Here is a 15,243-nt window from a genome sequence, read left to right as displayed (position 1 = left end):
AATGATTGTCGTTTGATAGTTTATTAGAAATAATAATGCACGCATTAGTTTTGTATATTATTAGTAAACTTTTGTGTGTTATTAGTACACTTTTGTGTATTATTAATACCTTGTAATTTAGTACGTACATTTTTTCAACCCGTGTAATTAATGCAAGGGGTGTATAACTAATACATGAAAATCCATATAATTGTCCCTCAGAACCTTTTTTCACATCTTTTCCCATCATATTTATGAAGAGTATTTTTGTAAGTAAATATTTTTTTTTAGAAATATGTCATGCATGTTGTTTTTAATACATCAAATCAAACAATACATAAAAAATTATCTCTATATAACTAATACAAGTATAACTAATATAAATATGATCAGCATTACTAATACAACATATTCAATATCATTCTTATATATCCTGCCAAACGACTCCATAAAAGACTTTAATGGAAACATATTGTCTTTTTACGCTCATTCCATGTACATTATCTTATTCATTACTTGCATTTTATTTCTCAATTTGAAGGAAAATATCTCGACAAATAACAAATAAGATTTTACTCGAGTTCAGATGCCGCAAGTGTTTGGGAATTAAGAGAACAGATTAAATATGACAAATAGGTGGATTTAGGAGTGAGTTAAATTTGAGCGGATTATTGATCCGTTTAAAAGTTATTCAAACGGTGATATATTGAATCAAAACCGGCTTAAAGCGGTTCATAACCAAACTCATCCAACTATTAGGAAGTTTTAATTTTTATTTTTTATCTTTTATTTTTTAGTACCTTATAAGATTACTATCTTTTGTTATTATGTCAATATATTAATATGTCAAATTAAAAATGTCTTTTTAATAGTACTTTAGCAAAATTTCTTATGAATCAATTTGAACTAAATATCAATCCAAATTATAATAAACTGAAATGAGCTAAGCTAATAGATGGACGGATCAACAATCAGCTCAAACTTAAACTTAAACTATATGATTTATTGGACTAATTGTACCACCTGTAAAATGGATCATCGATCAGTTGTGTTTCATTTTTTGTGAACCATAAATCCCAGAGTAAAGTTGGTAAAGAATTTTTTCCAGAAAAATATCATCTAAAGATTATGAGGTTTCATTTCATCCAACCGTAAAATTGAAGCTTTTGGTTATTTGGTGTCTGATATCCACATTGGGATCGATTATATTTGAATTCATAAGGTAAAAAACCATGTTGCCTTTGCCCACAATTGCTTATTGACTTCCATCGTGAAAGAATTTCTTGATTTTGCAATAAAATTCTGTTAAAACACTTATTTTTGTTAAATTTTGACTTTTAATCTTGAAAGAAATAACTTAAATCAATATATCTATATAAAGCTGGATGTGAACAAAATGATGTGGCATGTTTCCTTGGCAAGGATCTTTATTTTACCTTTTTTGTCAATTTTTAAATATTTTTCTAATTTAATTTAGAAAAATAGCTACACTACACTTTCTCTCTCGCGACTATTACTCCACTATTAATGTCTTCCTAATAACCTTTCATTTACCTCTATTGTCATCCGGCTTTTTTTCCAAAAAGAACTGTTTTTTGTCTTCTCCTCTTTATTCGATTCAAAATATTCACCAAAATATTTAATTAAAATATTCACAAACATAAATCTATGTCTTTATCTAATATATATTAAAGATAGATATAAACAAAGTGATGTGTAACATTTTTATGATAAAAAAACTCATTTAATCTTTTTTTCTCATTTTTGTGTCTTTTTTTTTTTTTTAAAAAATATGTCCTTTATTAAAAACTCCAAAATACATATCTTAGATCTTTAATTCTCATAATTCTAAATCATATCACATTTTTGTGATTCTTTGCATTTTTTTTAATTCATGTGTTATATTAAAAACTCCAAAATACACGTCTTATATCATAAATTCTCATAATTCTATATCATATATCTAGCAAATATTGATTATAACATGAAATATGTGAGTATATTAGTTGTTTTTATAGAAATATCTTTTAATGTAAAAATTAATGGTCTTTATTTTCATTACTCTAATAACTTTTTATTATTATAACCCCTAAAATAATTAATAGTCACAATACATTATTTGATATTTCATATTGTAGTCTATAAATAGTCTTGTGAAAGTGAATGTCAACAAGAACTCAGAAGATTATACAAAGAATTCATAAATTTATTTTTTTATTTTTTAACAATAAAGGTCATAGCAATGATATTAAAAATACATCTTCCTTTTATATTAAGAAAAATATTGAAGGACATAAATTAAATTATATTTTTCACTATTTCTCTTTTGGTTATTCCCAAGTTATTTTTAAAAGTAAAATAGTCATTATTCAAAAGAGTTTGGAAAAATGTACAACCTTAAAGGGAAGGACTAATAAGGGAAAAAATTCAAATATTTATCTTAAACTTTGAACAATTTGATTAGTTTAAACAAGGGATAAGGGTTTGAAAAATACTTCAACTTTGATCGGATTTGCTGTTGCGATACTAAACTTCATGAGGACCTATTACCTCCCTAGACTATTTAATATCATATTTTTTATCCCCTGAACTATTTAATAGTGTATTTTAAAGGTATATATGTGCCCACGTGGACACGTTACTATTTATAATTTTGCATTATTTTTATTGTCCACGTGGGCAAATATATATGTTTAAAAATATGGTATTAAATAGTCTAGGGAGGTAATAGGTCCTTATGAAAAATTTGGTATCGCAACAGCAAATTCGACCAAAAGTTGGGATATTTTTCAGGCCCTTATCGCTTTAAACAATGAAAAAATGTCTAAAAATTCATTTAATATGAAATAGAAGAAATAATATTTAATAAAATTGTGTGTATATCTTTTATAACTGTGCGAAGAGCGGACAAGTTCTTACATTATAATAGTGGAAAAGCCAAAATTACTTGTTCTTATTGCTAAAAACTGGCCATAGAGACCACGAAAATTTATGCAAGAAGCCTTGTTTGTTGTTATCCGTTTAATTTATAAATAAAATTCTCTTAGTTCATTAGAAGAATCTCGTAATTCAATCTCTTATTTAAGTAATTTTTCCAAATATATTATATCTCTCGCATGACCGGATTGGAGATATCAGAGGAAGATCATCATCTCTATATTAGCAAGAAAACTTCTACTCGTAAATCCGTAAGGTCTATCAATTTTATTTAGAAGTAAATAATGACATTAACAATACCAATACTATACATTTTCCAATACACTGTATTCAGTAGTACTATTCTTATTCTAACACACCCTAGTCATTTAGTAATTCATAATACACCCTATTCATCTAATACAACAAACCAAACCGTTGATAAGAAATATTGCCAGCATAACTAATCCAAACATTACTAATCCACCTTATTTAGTGCTACTCTACCCCTACAAAACGACCTAGAAGTCTCAAATGCATTTTAAGCAACCCTCGAGCTGAGTTTGGGTGATGGAATGGAGGGGAAGTATACATAAGCGGATTTACTTTGAAAATTATGGTGCACGTGAAATTATTTCTCTACAAAACTCGATATTTTATGTACACATTTTCTAGAATTGATCTAATATTACTTGTTGACACTCATACCGCACAAAAAAAGAAACTAAATGGAGCACTTGATGTGGGGGGGAGGCAGACAAAGGCAACAGCATGGTTAGAGCACTCAAGAGGTGAATAATGCGATGGCTTGTAATTCATCATGGACACAATGATGACTGAGCAAGAAGTCAATTCACAATGAGAAGAGAGCCAGCAATTCCTCAACTTATCACTTGTTACATAAAAATGGGCATAGGATACCCCAGCAACTTTATCTAACAATCCATGTTTTCAAGATTAGTAATGATTACCAATTATATGCTACCTATAATCTCCCCCTATATTGGAAATCATTTCCCCACTTATAACTTCACCTTCTGCTGCACCCATCCATCTTCAACATTCAAATGCTAAAGATGAAGAGAACAGAACTCCTTCTCTACCTTCTTCTCATATCGACAATATGTGCAGAATGTCGACATGAGTATAACTTCATTCCCATGGCTCAAGCTATAAAAGCAGGCAAGTTTACGACTCTTCACTGCTAATGAAACACTAATAAATGAATGTGATGCACTATTTTCTTCTTTTTTTCTTGATGTGGTAGCTGAAGCAAGTCGTGTTTTTTCTAGTTTCTTGAACTCCGGGATTTCCTATACAAAACAGTTATGTGATTTTAGTAGGCAAGTATATCAATGGGTCTTAACTAGCTTCTCTATCGCAGTTAAGTCCAATAAAAACTCAGTGTTCTACACATTGAGATCAACAAGAGGACACATTCTTGCTAATTTGGTAAGTCTTACAACTTACAAGTATGGAGTCTCTATTCTGAACTAGTTTATGCATGGAGTTTCTAATCAAACTATTGTGGAGCAGGGGAAGTATGAAAAGATTCATAAACCACCATCTGGACCGAATCCAAATGGAAATCATCGTCCACCATCAAGGGCCAAATCCAACTGGAAATCATCGTCCACCATCAGGCCATGAACAGAAGAATGAGCTAGTCATATGAGACCACAATTATCGAATTGGAGGTTAGACATATATGTATTAGTTAGACGATTTCATATTTAGGCTATTTGTAAAAACAGTGGGATATCCTTTCATCAGATTGGAATTACATTTCCTTCATTTACTAAGCAGTATAGAAAACTGGTCTTTATCTAATCTATAGTCCTTAGACTTCACACCTAATATGATTTACTGCAAGCAATGTTGTCAATTTACGACTATCAATATCTAGTTCTTAAAAAAGTAAAAATTCCACAGACCATTCTCCAATCTCAACAAGATCAAGACAATTTTGAGTAAAATCTAAAAGTGAAACCAAAACTCATTTACTGAAGGCCAACTTAAGACTGAGCTCCTAGGAAACCAAGCTTAATATTGTAGGTCACAAGAGAACGATTTGCATGCTAGCATCAGGAATTGAGAGATAGGGATTAGGATTATTGTAATGACTAATGAAGCAAAATAAAGAAAACCTTGGGCCAGATGCTTAAAATTCTATGCTGCCACCACCTTACTGCAAACTTTGATGCATCCTCTCATCAGAACACACTATTGCCCACTCAAGTCGTGGTTAATATTCGTACAATAATTGGAACAACAAAGCCCACATGCTACACATTAAAGAATATGGAAAAATTTAGCTTTTCCTAGCTAAGCTCGCCATAAAACTTAAAAGAGCCTGAGTAAATCTTAACCAATTTGCCAACTCAGCAGGCTTCTTCATTTAGCTAATAGTCCTCAAATATATGACCGGCATAAAAAAGGGGAACTAGACACAGACTAAGATACATGTGTCATATATACAAGTTAAATTGCCAACTAAAGTGTGTAGTCTCTCTTTTGCTTTAGTTTATGCATGCAGTCTCTTATCAAACTGTTGTGAAGCAGGGAATATACAAGAAGGATCCATATACCACTACTGGGCCAAAGCCAACTAGAAATTGTCGCCTGCCATCAAGGCTATGAGCAAAAGAACAAGCTAGCCGTATGAAATCATGATATTTGCTGAGAGTTGGAGGTTAGACATATATCTAATAGTTAGAAGATCTAAGATTTAGGTTATTTTGCTTGTACAAACACTGGGATATCTTTGAGATTGGAAATTTATTAACCTTCACCAACTGAATTGTCGGAAGAGTAATGTTGTCTAGTCTAAAGTCCTTGTTGCTCCACTTCTAATGTGCTCACTGCAAACAATACTATCAAAATTCATAAATATCAATATTTAGTTCTCTATAAACACTGAAAAAGTATTAATTCTACATGGCATTTTCAAGGTATTAACAAAATGAAAACATTTTGCATAAGCTGGTCGCCAAACCAAAGCTCCTTTTTTTTATATCCGATAAATCCATGAGGGTCGGTGGTACGTGGTTCGAAACTCTATCAATAATGCTCTCCCTACTCTTCTCCACTTAAAATACTAGACTTTAGTCGGCAGCCGGATTCGAAGCCGTGATGCGCACCTAGCCCATACATCATTTGCTGCATTCTTACCCTGAGACAAACTCCCAGGGGACCAGACCGAAGTTCATTTGTGAAGATGAACTCTAACCAGGATACTACAAAAAGCAAACTAATCTTCTAAGGAAAGAAAACCACTTCCACGGTAGGCATCATTGATGCAGAGGAAAGTAGGCAACTAATGAGTAAAATAGAGGAAAGCTTTGGCCCACAGCTTAAAATTAAATGGTTCTGATCAAACCCTCTCATTAAACAAACTTATTGTTAGCTTAAGTCATGGTTACTGTTTGCAGGAGGATTGGTACAAGAAAGCCCACAAGTTACACATGAAAGCAATATGATAAATTTAGCTTTTGCTTGCTAAGCTGGTGCTTAAACTTGAAAGCTCGTGAATTCACCTTTGCATGCTTATCAAGTTCTCGTCATTTGGCAGATAGCCATTAAATAGATGACCGACATGAAAATGGCCACTATACACTAACTAAAATACATATTTGAATATACAAGTTAAACTGACAGCTAAGAATTGATTTACCACTTTATACAGCACGCTTCCTTTTTGATCTCTTACTCTTCCTTGGCCCTGAGTAATTTGGAACTTCTTTACTACTGCTAGAAGCATAAGCCTCTTCCAGAACTTCTTCATCCTGCAACCAATATTTATCAAGTATATAAGCTCACATTCAGAACAGTGCCTTCCAATTGAAAATTTAAAAGTCTGCCACGCAGCACCAAATAAAACAACTCATCTTGGAGGTACTAAGAAATTATTCTTTCCCTCCTCATCAAACTGAATCAATTAAGATTTTGAAATGTTCCAGAGCTATTTAGGTATCCACGAGCTTAGAATTACGTATGAATATATCTCTAGTCTCTGAGTGAAGCCCTTCAAACTTTCTGCTTGATCGCATAACCAATCACTATGCATTTTTGCTCAAGATTATAGATTTAAAATTGAATTTTTGATTAATCCTTGCTTAAGCTACAGAGAAAAGAAATTATTCAGAACACTAGAGACAGAGATTTTTCAATTTATTCTTTCCTCAACTGCCTCTCCTCAAGCAAACGAATTACGGAAAATAGACAGAAATATATAAGGAGACACAGAAAATTGGGATCTATAAATGTAATACACTATTAGACCACAAATATCGAGCATATGTGTCTTCATGCACTTCAATTTACCAAAAAGCACAACCACTGGTTTAATGATTAGAGAAGTCAAGACACTCCTAATCAAAAACAAACTCCAATCAACTGGAGAAATATCTATTTTCAGACAGCAACTACAAAATTACATCTACGTTATCATCACATGCAACTTTTGTCTAATAGTGTTAGCGTAAGGGTTCTGTAGCGATATTTTTGCCAATATATGTCGTTTACTAGTTCAGAAATGTACTCAAGCACCCTAAGAAAATGGAAGACCAACCTACGGAGTGACAAGAAATAAAAACTATGACCCTTTCCAACTCTCACAAAGTGAATCTGTCTCTTTTCTTTTGTTCCTCTTTGTTGGGTAGTATTTCTTTTCACTCTCTCACAAATGTTCTCTTCTTAGGCTTGGACTTGCATTTTAAGTTAAAAAAAGGAAGAATAGTACTTTCAGACAGAGAACTTGTGTAATGCAATAAATCGACGTGCCTTATTAGGATGGAAGCCATCCACGTCTTTTATTGTTATTGACATGCCATTTCATATTCGACTGACTAGCAACTAAATTTAATCATGCAAACATGTCTCGGGTGAACTTGTCAGCAGAGATCATATGCAAAACAACAATTTGACATTTACCTTGGGCTTGGTGTCATCATCTTGTTCGTCCTCGGAATCAGATATAGAAGCAGAAAGTTCAACCTTATCTGTAGGGAGTGCCTTGGTTGACTTTTTCATCTTTTCATCTTCTTTTAGCTGCCTGAATCTGTTTCCATAAACTTTCTTGTTAGCTAGGTAGGCATTGTAAAGTTGATTAACTTTGAAGTATTATACACACCTCTCTCCAGATTGTTCAGGTTGAGAGGTAGTTCTCTTTGCACGTCCAGCACTGATGATACCACCGGCATCTCCACTCACAGCAGGCTTTGCACCACCTAACTTGCGCAACCATACCTGCTGTGCTGTGGTCAGCACATTATTTGTGAACCTTGAAATTCAACATAAAAGGCACATGTTAAGAAAATCATCTTGCTTCATTGATTATAATATCCAGAACAAAAATCTACTTTTGAGATAAAGAGATAAAAGGCAGAAGCATGATAATTTGTCATTTGTTGCCTCAATGATGAGAGAGAACTTAAAAGAAAAACAAATATAAGAGATATGGAGCAACTATTTTGACATGTCTTTTGAACGGAAAGTTTGAAAGCGCTAAGACAGTATAAGGATATCTATGTGTATAAAGGCAGCAACAAAATTTCTTTATCCTCTCATCTCATTCAGTGATGAGGTCACTGGAAACAAGTGAATAGCAAATTGCAATTTACTAAACTGCAGAGTAATATAGTTTTCATTAATAAAAATGATAATTCACATCAGGATGTTCATAGGAACATATTTGTTTAAGACCAATACTGTAATTCTGTATCAGAGGCAATATTACATTATTACTTTAAGTAAGAGCTCACCAGTAAATTGTTAACCCTGATGGAACAGATAAAGAGAAATAGCCAATCATGAGCGGAAGGAACTTGAAAACCAGAAGTGTGTTCTTTTGAGACGGATCATCTGTCTAAGAAAAGATATCAAGGATTTCAATATAACATGACAGAAGCACCCATAAATTGAGATCAGAAGGAAATAAGCTGGACAATAAATTCAGAATCATACTTGGGGAGGTTTCATTATCTCCATTGAAACATATTGTGAAACAATTAGCAGGACAGGCAAAATGAGGTAAGCCACCGTATCATGCCAACCCAAAGGCGGATGCCCATCCTGAAAATGTCAACAGATTTCATGCCCGCAATCATACTAAACTGTACTTAGTATTACAAGCGGATTTATCTTCTGGGCCCAAGAATTTATAGGAAAGACAATTCGGTGAGATGAAAGCGGGAATTGCTCCATCCTCTTTGTGATTAGGAAGATTACTCAAAATAAAGTTTCAGACATGGTATAAAGGTGTAATTAGGATATGACACTGACCACAAATGGGAATAGCCAAGAAACTCCAGATCCACTCTGTCGAGCAGCTATAGTAGTCGGGCCTCCCAAAGAAGGGATCCAAAAGAAACCTTCAGTCAGCAATCCCTTTTTCAGAATGAAAAAAGGTAAATAAACTCATTATTTGTTTGAATCAATAAGTAAGAACATACAATAATACTAACTTCTTCAGTACCTCATTTGCCACATTGGAGAGAGCTTGATAAAGACCAATCCAAACAGGTATAGTAGCCAAAGTTGGGAAACATCCTGTTATAGTGTAACCACAACAAAAGAAAAAGATAAACCACAATGGAAATGCAAGGACTTGCTACATTCATTACATGGAAGCCAAACTTAAGATGGAACAAAATATAAATCCAAACCATACAGAAGCTCACAGCACTCATTATTTTTTATGGCACGGTCTCTTAATAACTGGCATTGAAAATTGCAGTTAGTTGATATGCTACAATTAGCACATGTCAAACAATTTGTAGTTTTTATATTGCAGTGGGCTCATTAACCTTGTGGAGGTTTATTGAAGAGACAACCTGCCCATTAATGATGCAGTTAAGCTTCAAGTCAATGCATATTTAACAGCATACCTTAGCTCTACTAACTCTCTGTCACAACTAAAAAGGCATAGTAATTGAGTGTATATTTCAAATCATCATGTGTTTTAGAATAGTGGTGTTCGCATAATACTTAAACCTTTGGGCATAAAGTTGAATTTTTTTATGCCATTTATAACCACTTCAATGCAGCTATTGGCCAGACAGCTCATCGGATACTGCACCTGAAAACATACCGCATGTTGCTAAGTAGTTGGGAGCCCTTGCTTCTTACAAGCCAAACCCTTTCTTCTTTTACAACGCATAGCCTCGAAGGACTATCGCTAGGATACATAAGAAAGAAGAGGTTGACTAACTTAAAGCTATTGTTTATCATTTGAATTAAAACAGGAGATGAAATACATTAAAAAGCAAATTTAAGTTCATAGATCAGTGTTCTCTGGCATTGAGGAACTAGTTTGGTGTTCATGATCATCTATGGTTTTCCAACCATTGTGTAAACTAAGTCAAAAGTTGCACTTATGTGGTAGTGTTTGACATTGGCACAAAGTTTAAGAAAGAAAGGAAGACTTTTGAAATTTGTGGTCTAAGGCAAACCTTAAGACATTTATGTGGCTATAAATCATTTTCATTAAGAGTACAAAGGGAGTTTTAAAGTTAAGCTGTTTCTAATTATAGAAATGTGACATTCTTTTGGGAAAAACTAAAAAGGAAAGGGTGTCACATAAATTGAGAAGGAGGGAGTAGATGTTTAGATGAAGACGCATTACTGGAGTTCCTCAGTTCCATACATTCATAAATGGCAACTGAGTTTTTGTACTAGAGTTCCTCAGTTCCATATTGTGCTGCTTCGACAGAATAAAATATCAGACTTACCCCCCAAAAAATAAGGAAAAAGGGAGTTGATGAATTGAGAGCTACGAATGAGGAACTAACTTAATGACAACTTCATATGCCACAGACACCAGAGATTGAAAAGGAATAAAACTGAAATCCAGATCAAACAAATTCTGGAAGGAAGAATATCACTAGGCAACCAGCTCTAAGATGTACTAAAATAAGACTAAAAATGCAAAACCTAGACCACAGAGGGACAAACTATGAATCAACAGATACCTAATTCTTTAACTAATTAAATGGCTCTTACAACTCCAGGAGATACAATTTGTGATTCACTACTAGCTAGGAAAGAAACCCATGGCAAGTTTCTTACAACAGATATGCCCAATGCTTTAAACCAACTAAGAAGATCAAACAGAAATAGCAAATGGAAGCATAACTAGAGAAGAGACCGCTGACTGCAAGAATGAAAAATTACCAGCAAGAGGATTGACCCCTGCCTGCTTATATAAACGTGAAGTCTCAAGTTGGATTCTCTCCTGAATGAAATATAAGATCAAAGATGTAAGTTTGTTTTCTAAACACCTCATGGAAAGGACACAACAATAATCATAATTCTGTAAGTATAGCTTCACAACATTAGAAACACCTTTCCTTTTATTGAACAAGTTTTTTTATCACCATAAGCAATGCCCTTTTCTCTTTTGATAAGAGAAGTAATACTATAGCCACACAAAATAATAAAACTCTGAAGTACCCATATTAATCTGAAATCTAACAACCGAGTTGTAACAGTTACAATATCAATTTGCTAATACTTCACTCTTTTTTACAGCACTAAGTACCAAAGAATACACATACATAAGTCAAATTTGGAAGGTCATATAGTTCTGAAAAGAAGTTTAGATGAAACAGAAAGTATCAATCAACATGAATTTGAGCGCACCTGATTTCCAGCATATCTTTGTTGAATAGCTTTGATCTTTGGTTGGAGATTTTGCATTGCTAAAGTTGATTCAACCTTTCAAATGACATAATGTCAAACATCAGCAATAACTCCATTGCAGTGATTTAACGATTAATGAGGAATAAAGGAACAGGGGACTCCTGTTGACTTGAGTTTGACAAAACAATCAGTTCTATTAATTTAAGTTCTCATCCCACTGCACTATTAATAATACTAGAGAGACGTAACTAAGTGGCAAGACCTGAAATACCAGACCAACTCTAAAACATCCAGGACTAGCAGCAACTGCATCACAGGCTCACCTGTTGCTTTGTCAAAGGGAAAGTGGCAGCTTTAACCAGGAGAGTAAGCAATATGATTGCGAATCCATAGGAATAAGGCACATGCACAGCTTGCAGTCCATCCTTCATTACCTGAAAAGAGCAAAGTGAATGAGTGAATATAGAGTACATGAGGCATAATAGTACCAGTATTGCAAAAAGATGGTCTTTTTAAAACTAAAACCAAAAGATAATGCATCTAGAACTGAAACAAAATAAGCTTCAGTACTTGTACTTCGCCATGTGATCTATTGAAGACAACCAACTTGTTGTCCTATGATAATCTTGATAAGGTTTATTCAGCATCCACTAATTTCCTTTTTCTTTATTTAGGAGGAAAGACAGAAGGGGAGGAGGAGAGTGGATGGTATGATAAGGGGGGAAATCTGGTTGTCGACTTGTATTAACATGAAAGATGACAAAAGTTAATAGAGAAGTCTTTCAATAGGTAGAAAAAAATCCAAAAAAGAAAGGTTTAGTTTACTTCAAGTGTTACCAAAGGTGAAAAGCAAAAATAAATTTAAAAGAAACATACCCTCAGGTTTGTTAGAACTTTAACCGCAAAGCATAAATAAAGTGTGGACTTTAATGAATAAAGGCGCAAATGAAGAGAAAAATAGAATACCTGTATAAGTCAAGAGTAATAACTGTAAACACAAACAACAACTATCCGGATAAAGTAATTCATAAAATTTTACTTAAGTTAAATAGTTATTGTTTAGTAGTTAGACAAAATTTTAGTAGGAAATAGTAGGAAACATGATGTCAAACACTAGTAGGAAACATGATGTCAAACAATACTAGATCCCAATACTTCTTCGGCCTGCCTCTATCTCTCCTAATGCCCGCTATTGCCAACCTCTCACACCTTCTCACTAGGACGTCTACGGCTTCCCTCAAGTTGTTCACCTTCCCTACCTTCTCCAAATATCTTCATTCCTAATCTTAAACTTAAAAAACTATATAAACATGAAATAAATACACAAGGAAGCAAGTGAAATCATTATTATGAATATGCCCAACTTATATAAAATCTAAAAGGCCGTAACAATGATCATAATTAGTTCAAAAGTATGTGTAACAAAATTTAACCTTCAACACAACTTCCATGGCGTCAGAAATGAAAGCAAACCAACCACCACTTTTCTGAGCAGTACCGGCGGCAGTAACATCGGAAGCAACACCAGGATCAGCCGCGACGGCAGCATCAGCTAGCGTGTAGAGAAGTCCCTCCGCTCGGCTTACAACAGCTTCAAAATCGAAATTAGAGTGAAGCGACTGAATCGGGGGAAGGTCATGGAAGCTGAATTTCACTCTAGTAGAGATAAGCCTTCGCCGGTGAAATACATGGCGAGAGAGCGACGGCAAAGGAGTTCCGATGAACGACGACGGAGATGAAATCAAAGTTTTCGCCATGGGAAAAATTGCTCCGGCGGAGATGAACGGAGAAAAATGGGAAGAGTTCAATTCAGCTTCTCATGGAAGAGAGGGAAATTTGTGGATTGGATGAGTGGCAGCTATTAGAAGAGAAAAAATATCCATATCCATTTTTTCCTTATTTGGGAATTAAAATTCCGTTATTTTGCTTGGTATTTCGTTGTGGTTAGTCCACGACTACTAATTTTTCTAAAAAAAATAAATAAATTGAAAATCTATTTATCTTATATTATTTATTATAAAAAAAATATCTATAGTAATAATTATATTTCAACTAGTGACGGATGCCTATGTCGCACATCCCTTCGTGGTAGCACCCGATCTTCTATTCTTATACTCCAGATAATATGGTCAGCGGCTAACAATGAATTTATTTGCCGATTCAATCCACTCAACCCATACTCTAGGATCTATCAAAGTTACCGATGTAACTTTCCATTATCACAGTCCTAGAAAATATACCCCACAGCCAACCTAAATATGTTGTGACGTTGTCCGATTTATTCAAATTGTGGGTAGCCTTTATAGTGCAATTTTGAAGCACTATTCTAGTTGATAAAGACTCAAGCTCTCTGTGTTGCGCTATGATTGTGTTATATTGCCTCGTAATTGGAGTGTGTGCTTCAATCAAACAGTATTGGAACATGGTTATTGCGTCGAGGGGCGGATTTACCTTATGCGCAGGTAAGGGTGTCAATGGTATGGTTCGGTCAGTTATTTTTTAAAAATTCTACCATCTCAATTTTTCGGTTATTTTATAATATATAACTAAAATTAGATATTTTTTTTAAAACCATCCCAATCATATCGGTTTCTCTTCTGTATCGATACGGTTCGGTTAATTTTTATTTATTTTTTACTTTTAAAATATCACCTCAAAATATACTACTATTAAAATATTTCTTTTGCAAATATGTTTTTGAAGAAGCACAATAATTCTTCATCAAGAAGATAAGAATGTAAAACTTTGTTACCGTATTGTTGATTTTAAACATTTAATAGGAGTGTTTGCATATGTTTTGTTGTATTGTTTGATAGATTATCTATTACAGTATCTTTAATTTTAAACCTAATTAAGTAAAGGTTAATTAAAGAGCGAAGACCCATGTCTAGTCACTAGAGGTGTAGGACCTATGTTATATTTATATTTTAAAATTATTATAAAATATATTTATATATTGAATTTAACATATTGTTAATATATAAAATATATTTACATACATGTAAGGTTATTCGGTTCAGTTCGAAAAAATTTCGGTTTTTTCATAAATTAAAAATACCATCCCAATTGTTCGAGACGGTTATACACTTAAATAAAAATCCATAGTTTTATTAAAAAAATAAAATAAATTTGTTCGGTTGGGTTCGATCGATTTGGTCGATTTTCATATTCTTTTGACACCCCTAGGCGCAGGTGTGTCACGTGATATGACTTCATTGGAAATTTTTATTAAATAAGTATAAATAACTGAAATACAAAATATAAATAAAGACTAATACAATAAAGTGACACTCCTTATACCAAAGAGGAGTGTAGCTCATTTGGTTAGGGGTCATAACTTGGGAGAATGAATTATACGTGACAAAAAAGTGTTGAAATGTATAAAGAGTGACTCTAGTTTTAATTATTAAGTGTAGGTGACAAATTTTTAATCAAATTTTAAAAATAATTAAATAGGTCCTCAAGTTTTTATTTTTACACTTTCACCCAAATTTAAGTAAAACCCTGATTTCTAAAATAGGAAAACCCCCAAATCAGTTTTTTTTGGTTCTCTCCCAACGTCCCACTCTTTTCACATTTTTTTTTGCTTCTAATCTTTATCACTAGCGCTTCTTCCTCTTCTTCTTCTTCTTCTTCTTCTTCTTCTTCTTCTTCTTCTTCTTCTTCTTCTTCTTCTTCTTCTTCTTCTTCTTATTGGTGTTGCAGGTT

At 33.4% G+C, this 15,243-nt stretch overlaps 1 protein-coding gene and 1 long non-coding RNA gene across 6 annotated transcripts; one reads left to right on the top strand and one right to left on the bottom strand.

Moving 5' to 3' along the window:
• Positions 1-3,687: 3,687 nt before the first annotated feature.
• LOC102595772 (inner membrane protein PPF-1, chloroplastic) lies at positions 3,688-13,433 on the bottom strand. Of its 5 annotated transcripts, none has more exons than XM_006348944.2 (12): positions 12,969-13,433; positions 11,859-11,969; positions 11,536-11,610; positions 11,068-11,128; positions 9,371-9,444; positions 9,178-9,282; positions 8,860-8,967; positions 8,658-8,761; positions 8,027-8,176; positions 7,828-7,954; positions 6,569-6,680; positions 3,688-4,208 (listed from the first exon to the last, which is right to left on the bottom strand). In XM_006348944.2, the coding sequence occupies exons 1-11, from the start codon at positions 13,290-13,292 to the stop codon at positions 6,573-6,575; spliced, it is 1,347 nt and encodes a 448-aa protein (XP_006349006.1). In that variant the 5' UTR covers positions 13,293-13,433; the 3' UTR covers positions 3,688-4,208; positions 6,569-6,572. The 5 variants fall into 5 exon arrangements, with proteins under 5 accessions (XP_006349006.1, XP_006349008.1, XP_006349007.1 ...); XM_006348946.2 differs by lacking the exon at positions 3,688-4,208 and adding an exon at positions 5,293-5,768; XM_006348945.2 differs by lacking the exon at positions 3,688-4,208 and adding an exon at positions 5,293-5,756.
• Positions 4,215-5,681, top strand: LOC102595542 (uncharacterized). Its single transcript, XR_367405.2, has 3 exons — positions 4,215-4,347; positions 4,432-4,592; positions 5,458-5,681. It is a non-coding gene; the product is annotated as an uncharacterized lncRNA (long non-coding RNA).
• Positions 13,434-15,243: the final 1,810 nt, after the last annotated feature.

The sequence above is a fragment of the Solanum tuberosum genome, unplaced genomic scaffold (genome assembly GCF_000226075.1).
Source record: "Solanum tuberosum cultivar DM 1-3 516 R44 unplaced genomic scaffold, SolTub_3.0 scf00101, whole genome shotgun sequence".
NCBI lineage: Eukaryota > Viridiplantae > Streptophyta > Magnoliopsida > Solanales > Solanaceae > Solanum > Solanum tuberosum.
This window is presented reverse-complemented; position numbering and strand designations above follow the sequence as displayed.

Excerpts from the sequence above, each read along its gene's own strand:
- LOC102595772 (XM_006348944.2), bottom strand. The coding sequence starts at position 13,292 with ATGGCGAAAACTTTGATTTCATCTCCGTCGTCGTTCATCGGAACTCCT. Across the intron at positions 8,177-8,657 it reads TCAGGGTTAACAATTTACTG|GTTCACAAATAATGTGCTGA; the intron begins GTGAGCTCTTAC and ends TTGAATTTCAAG. Across the intron at positions 6,681-7,827 it reads ATGATGACACCAAGCCCAAG|GATGAAGAAGTTCTGGAAGA; the intron begins GTAAATGTCAAA and ends TATTGGTTGCAG.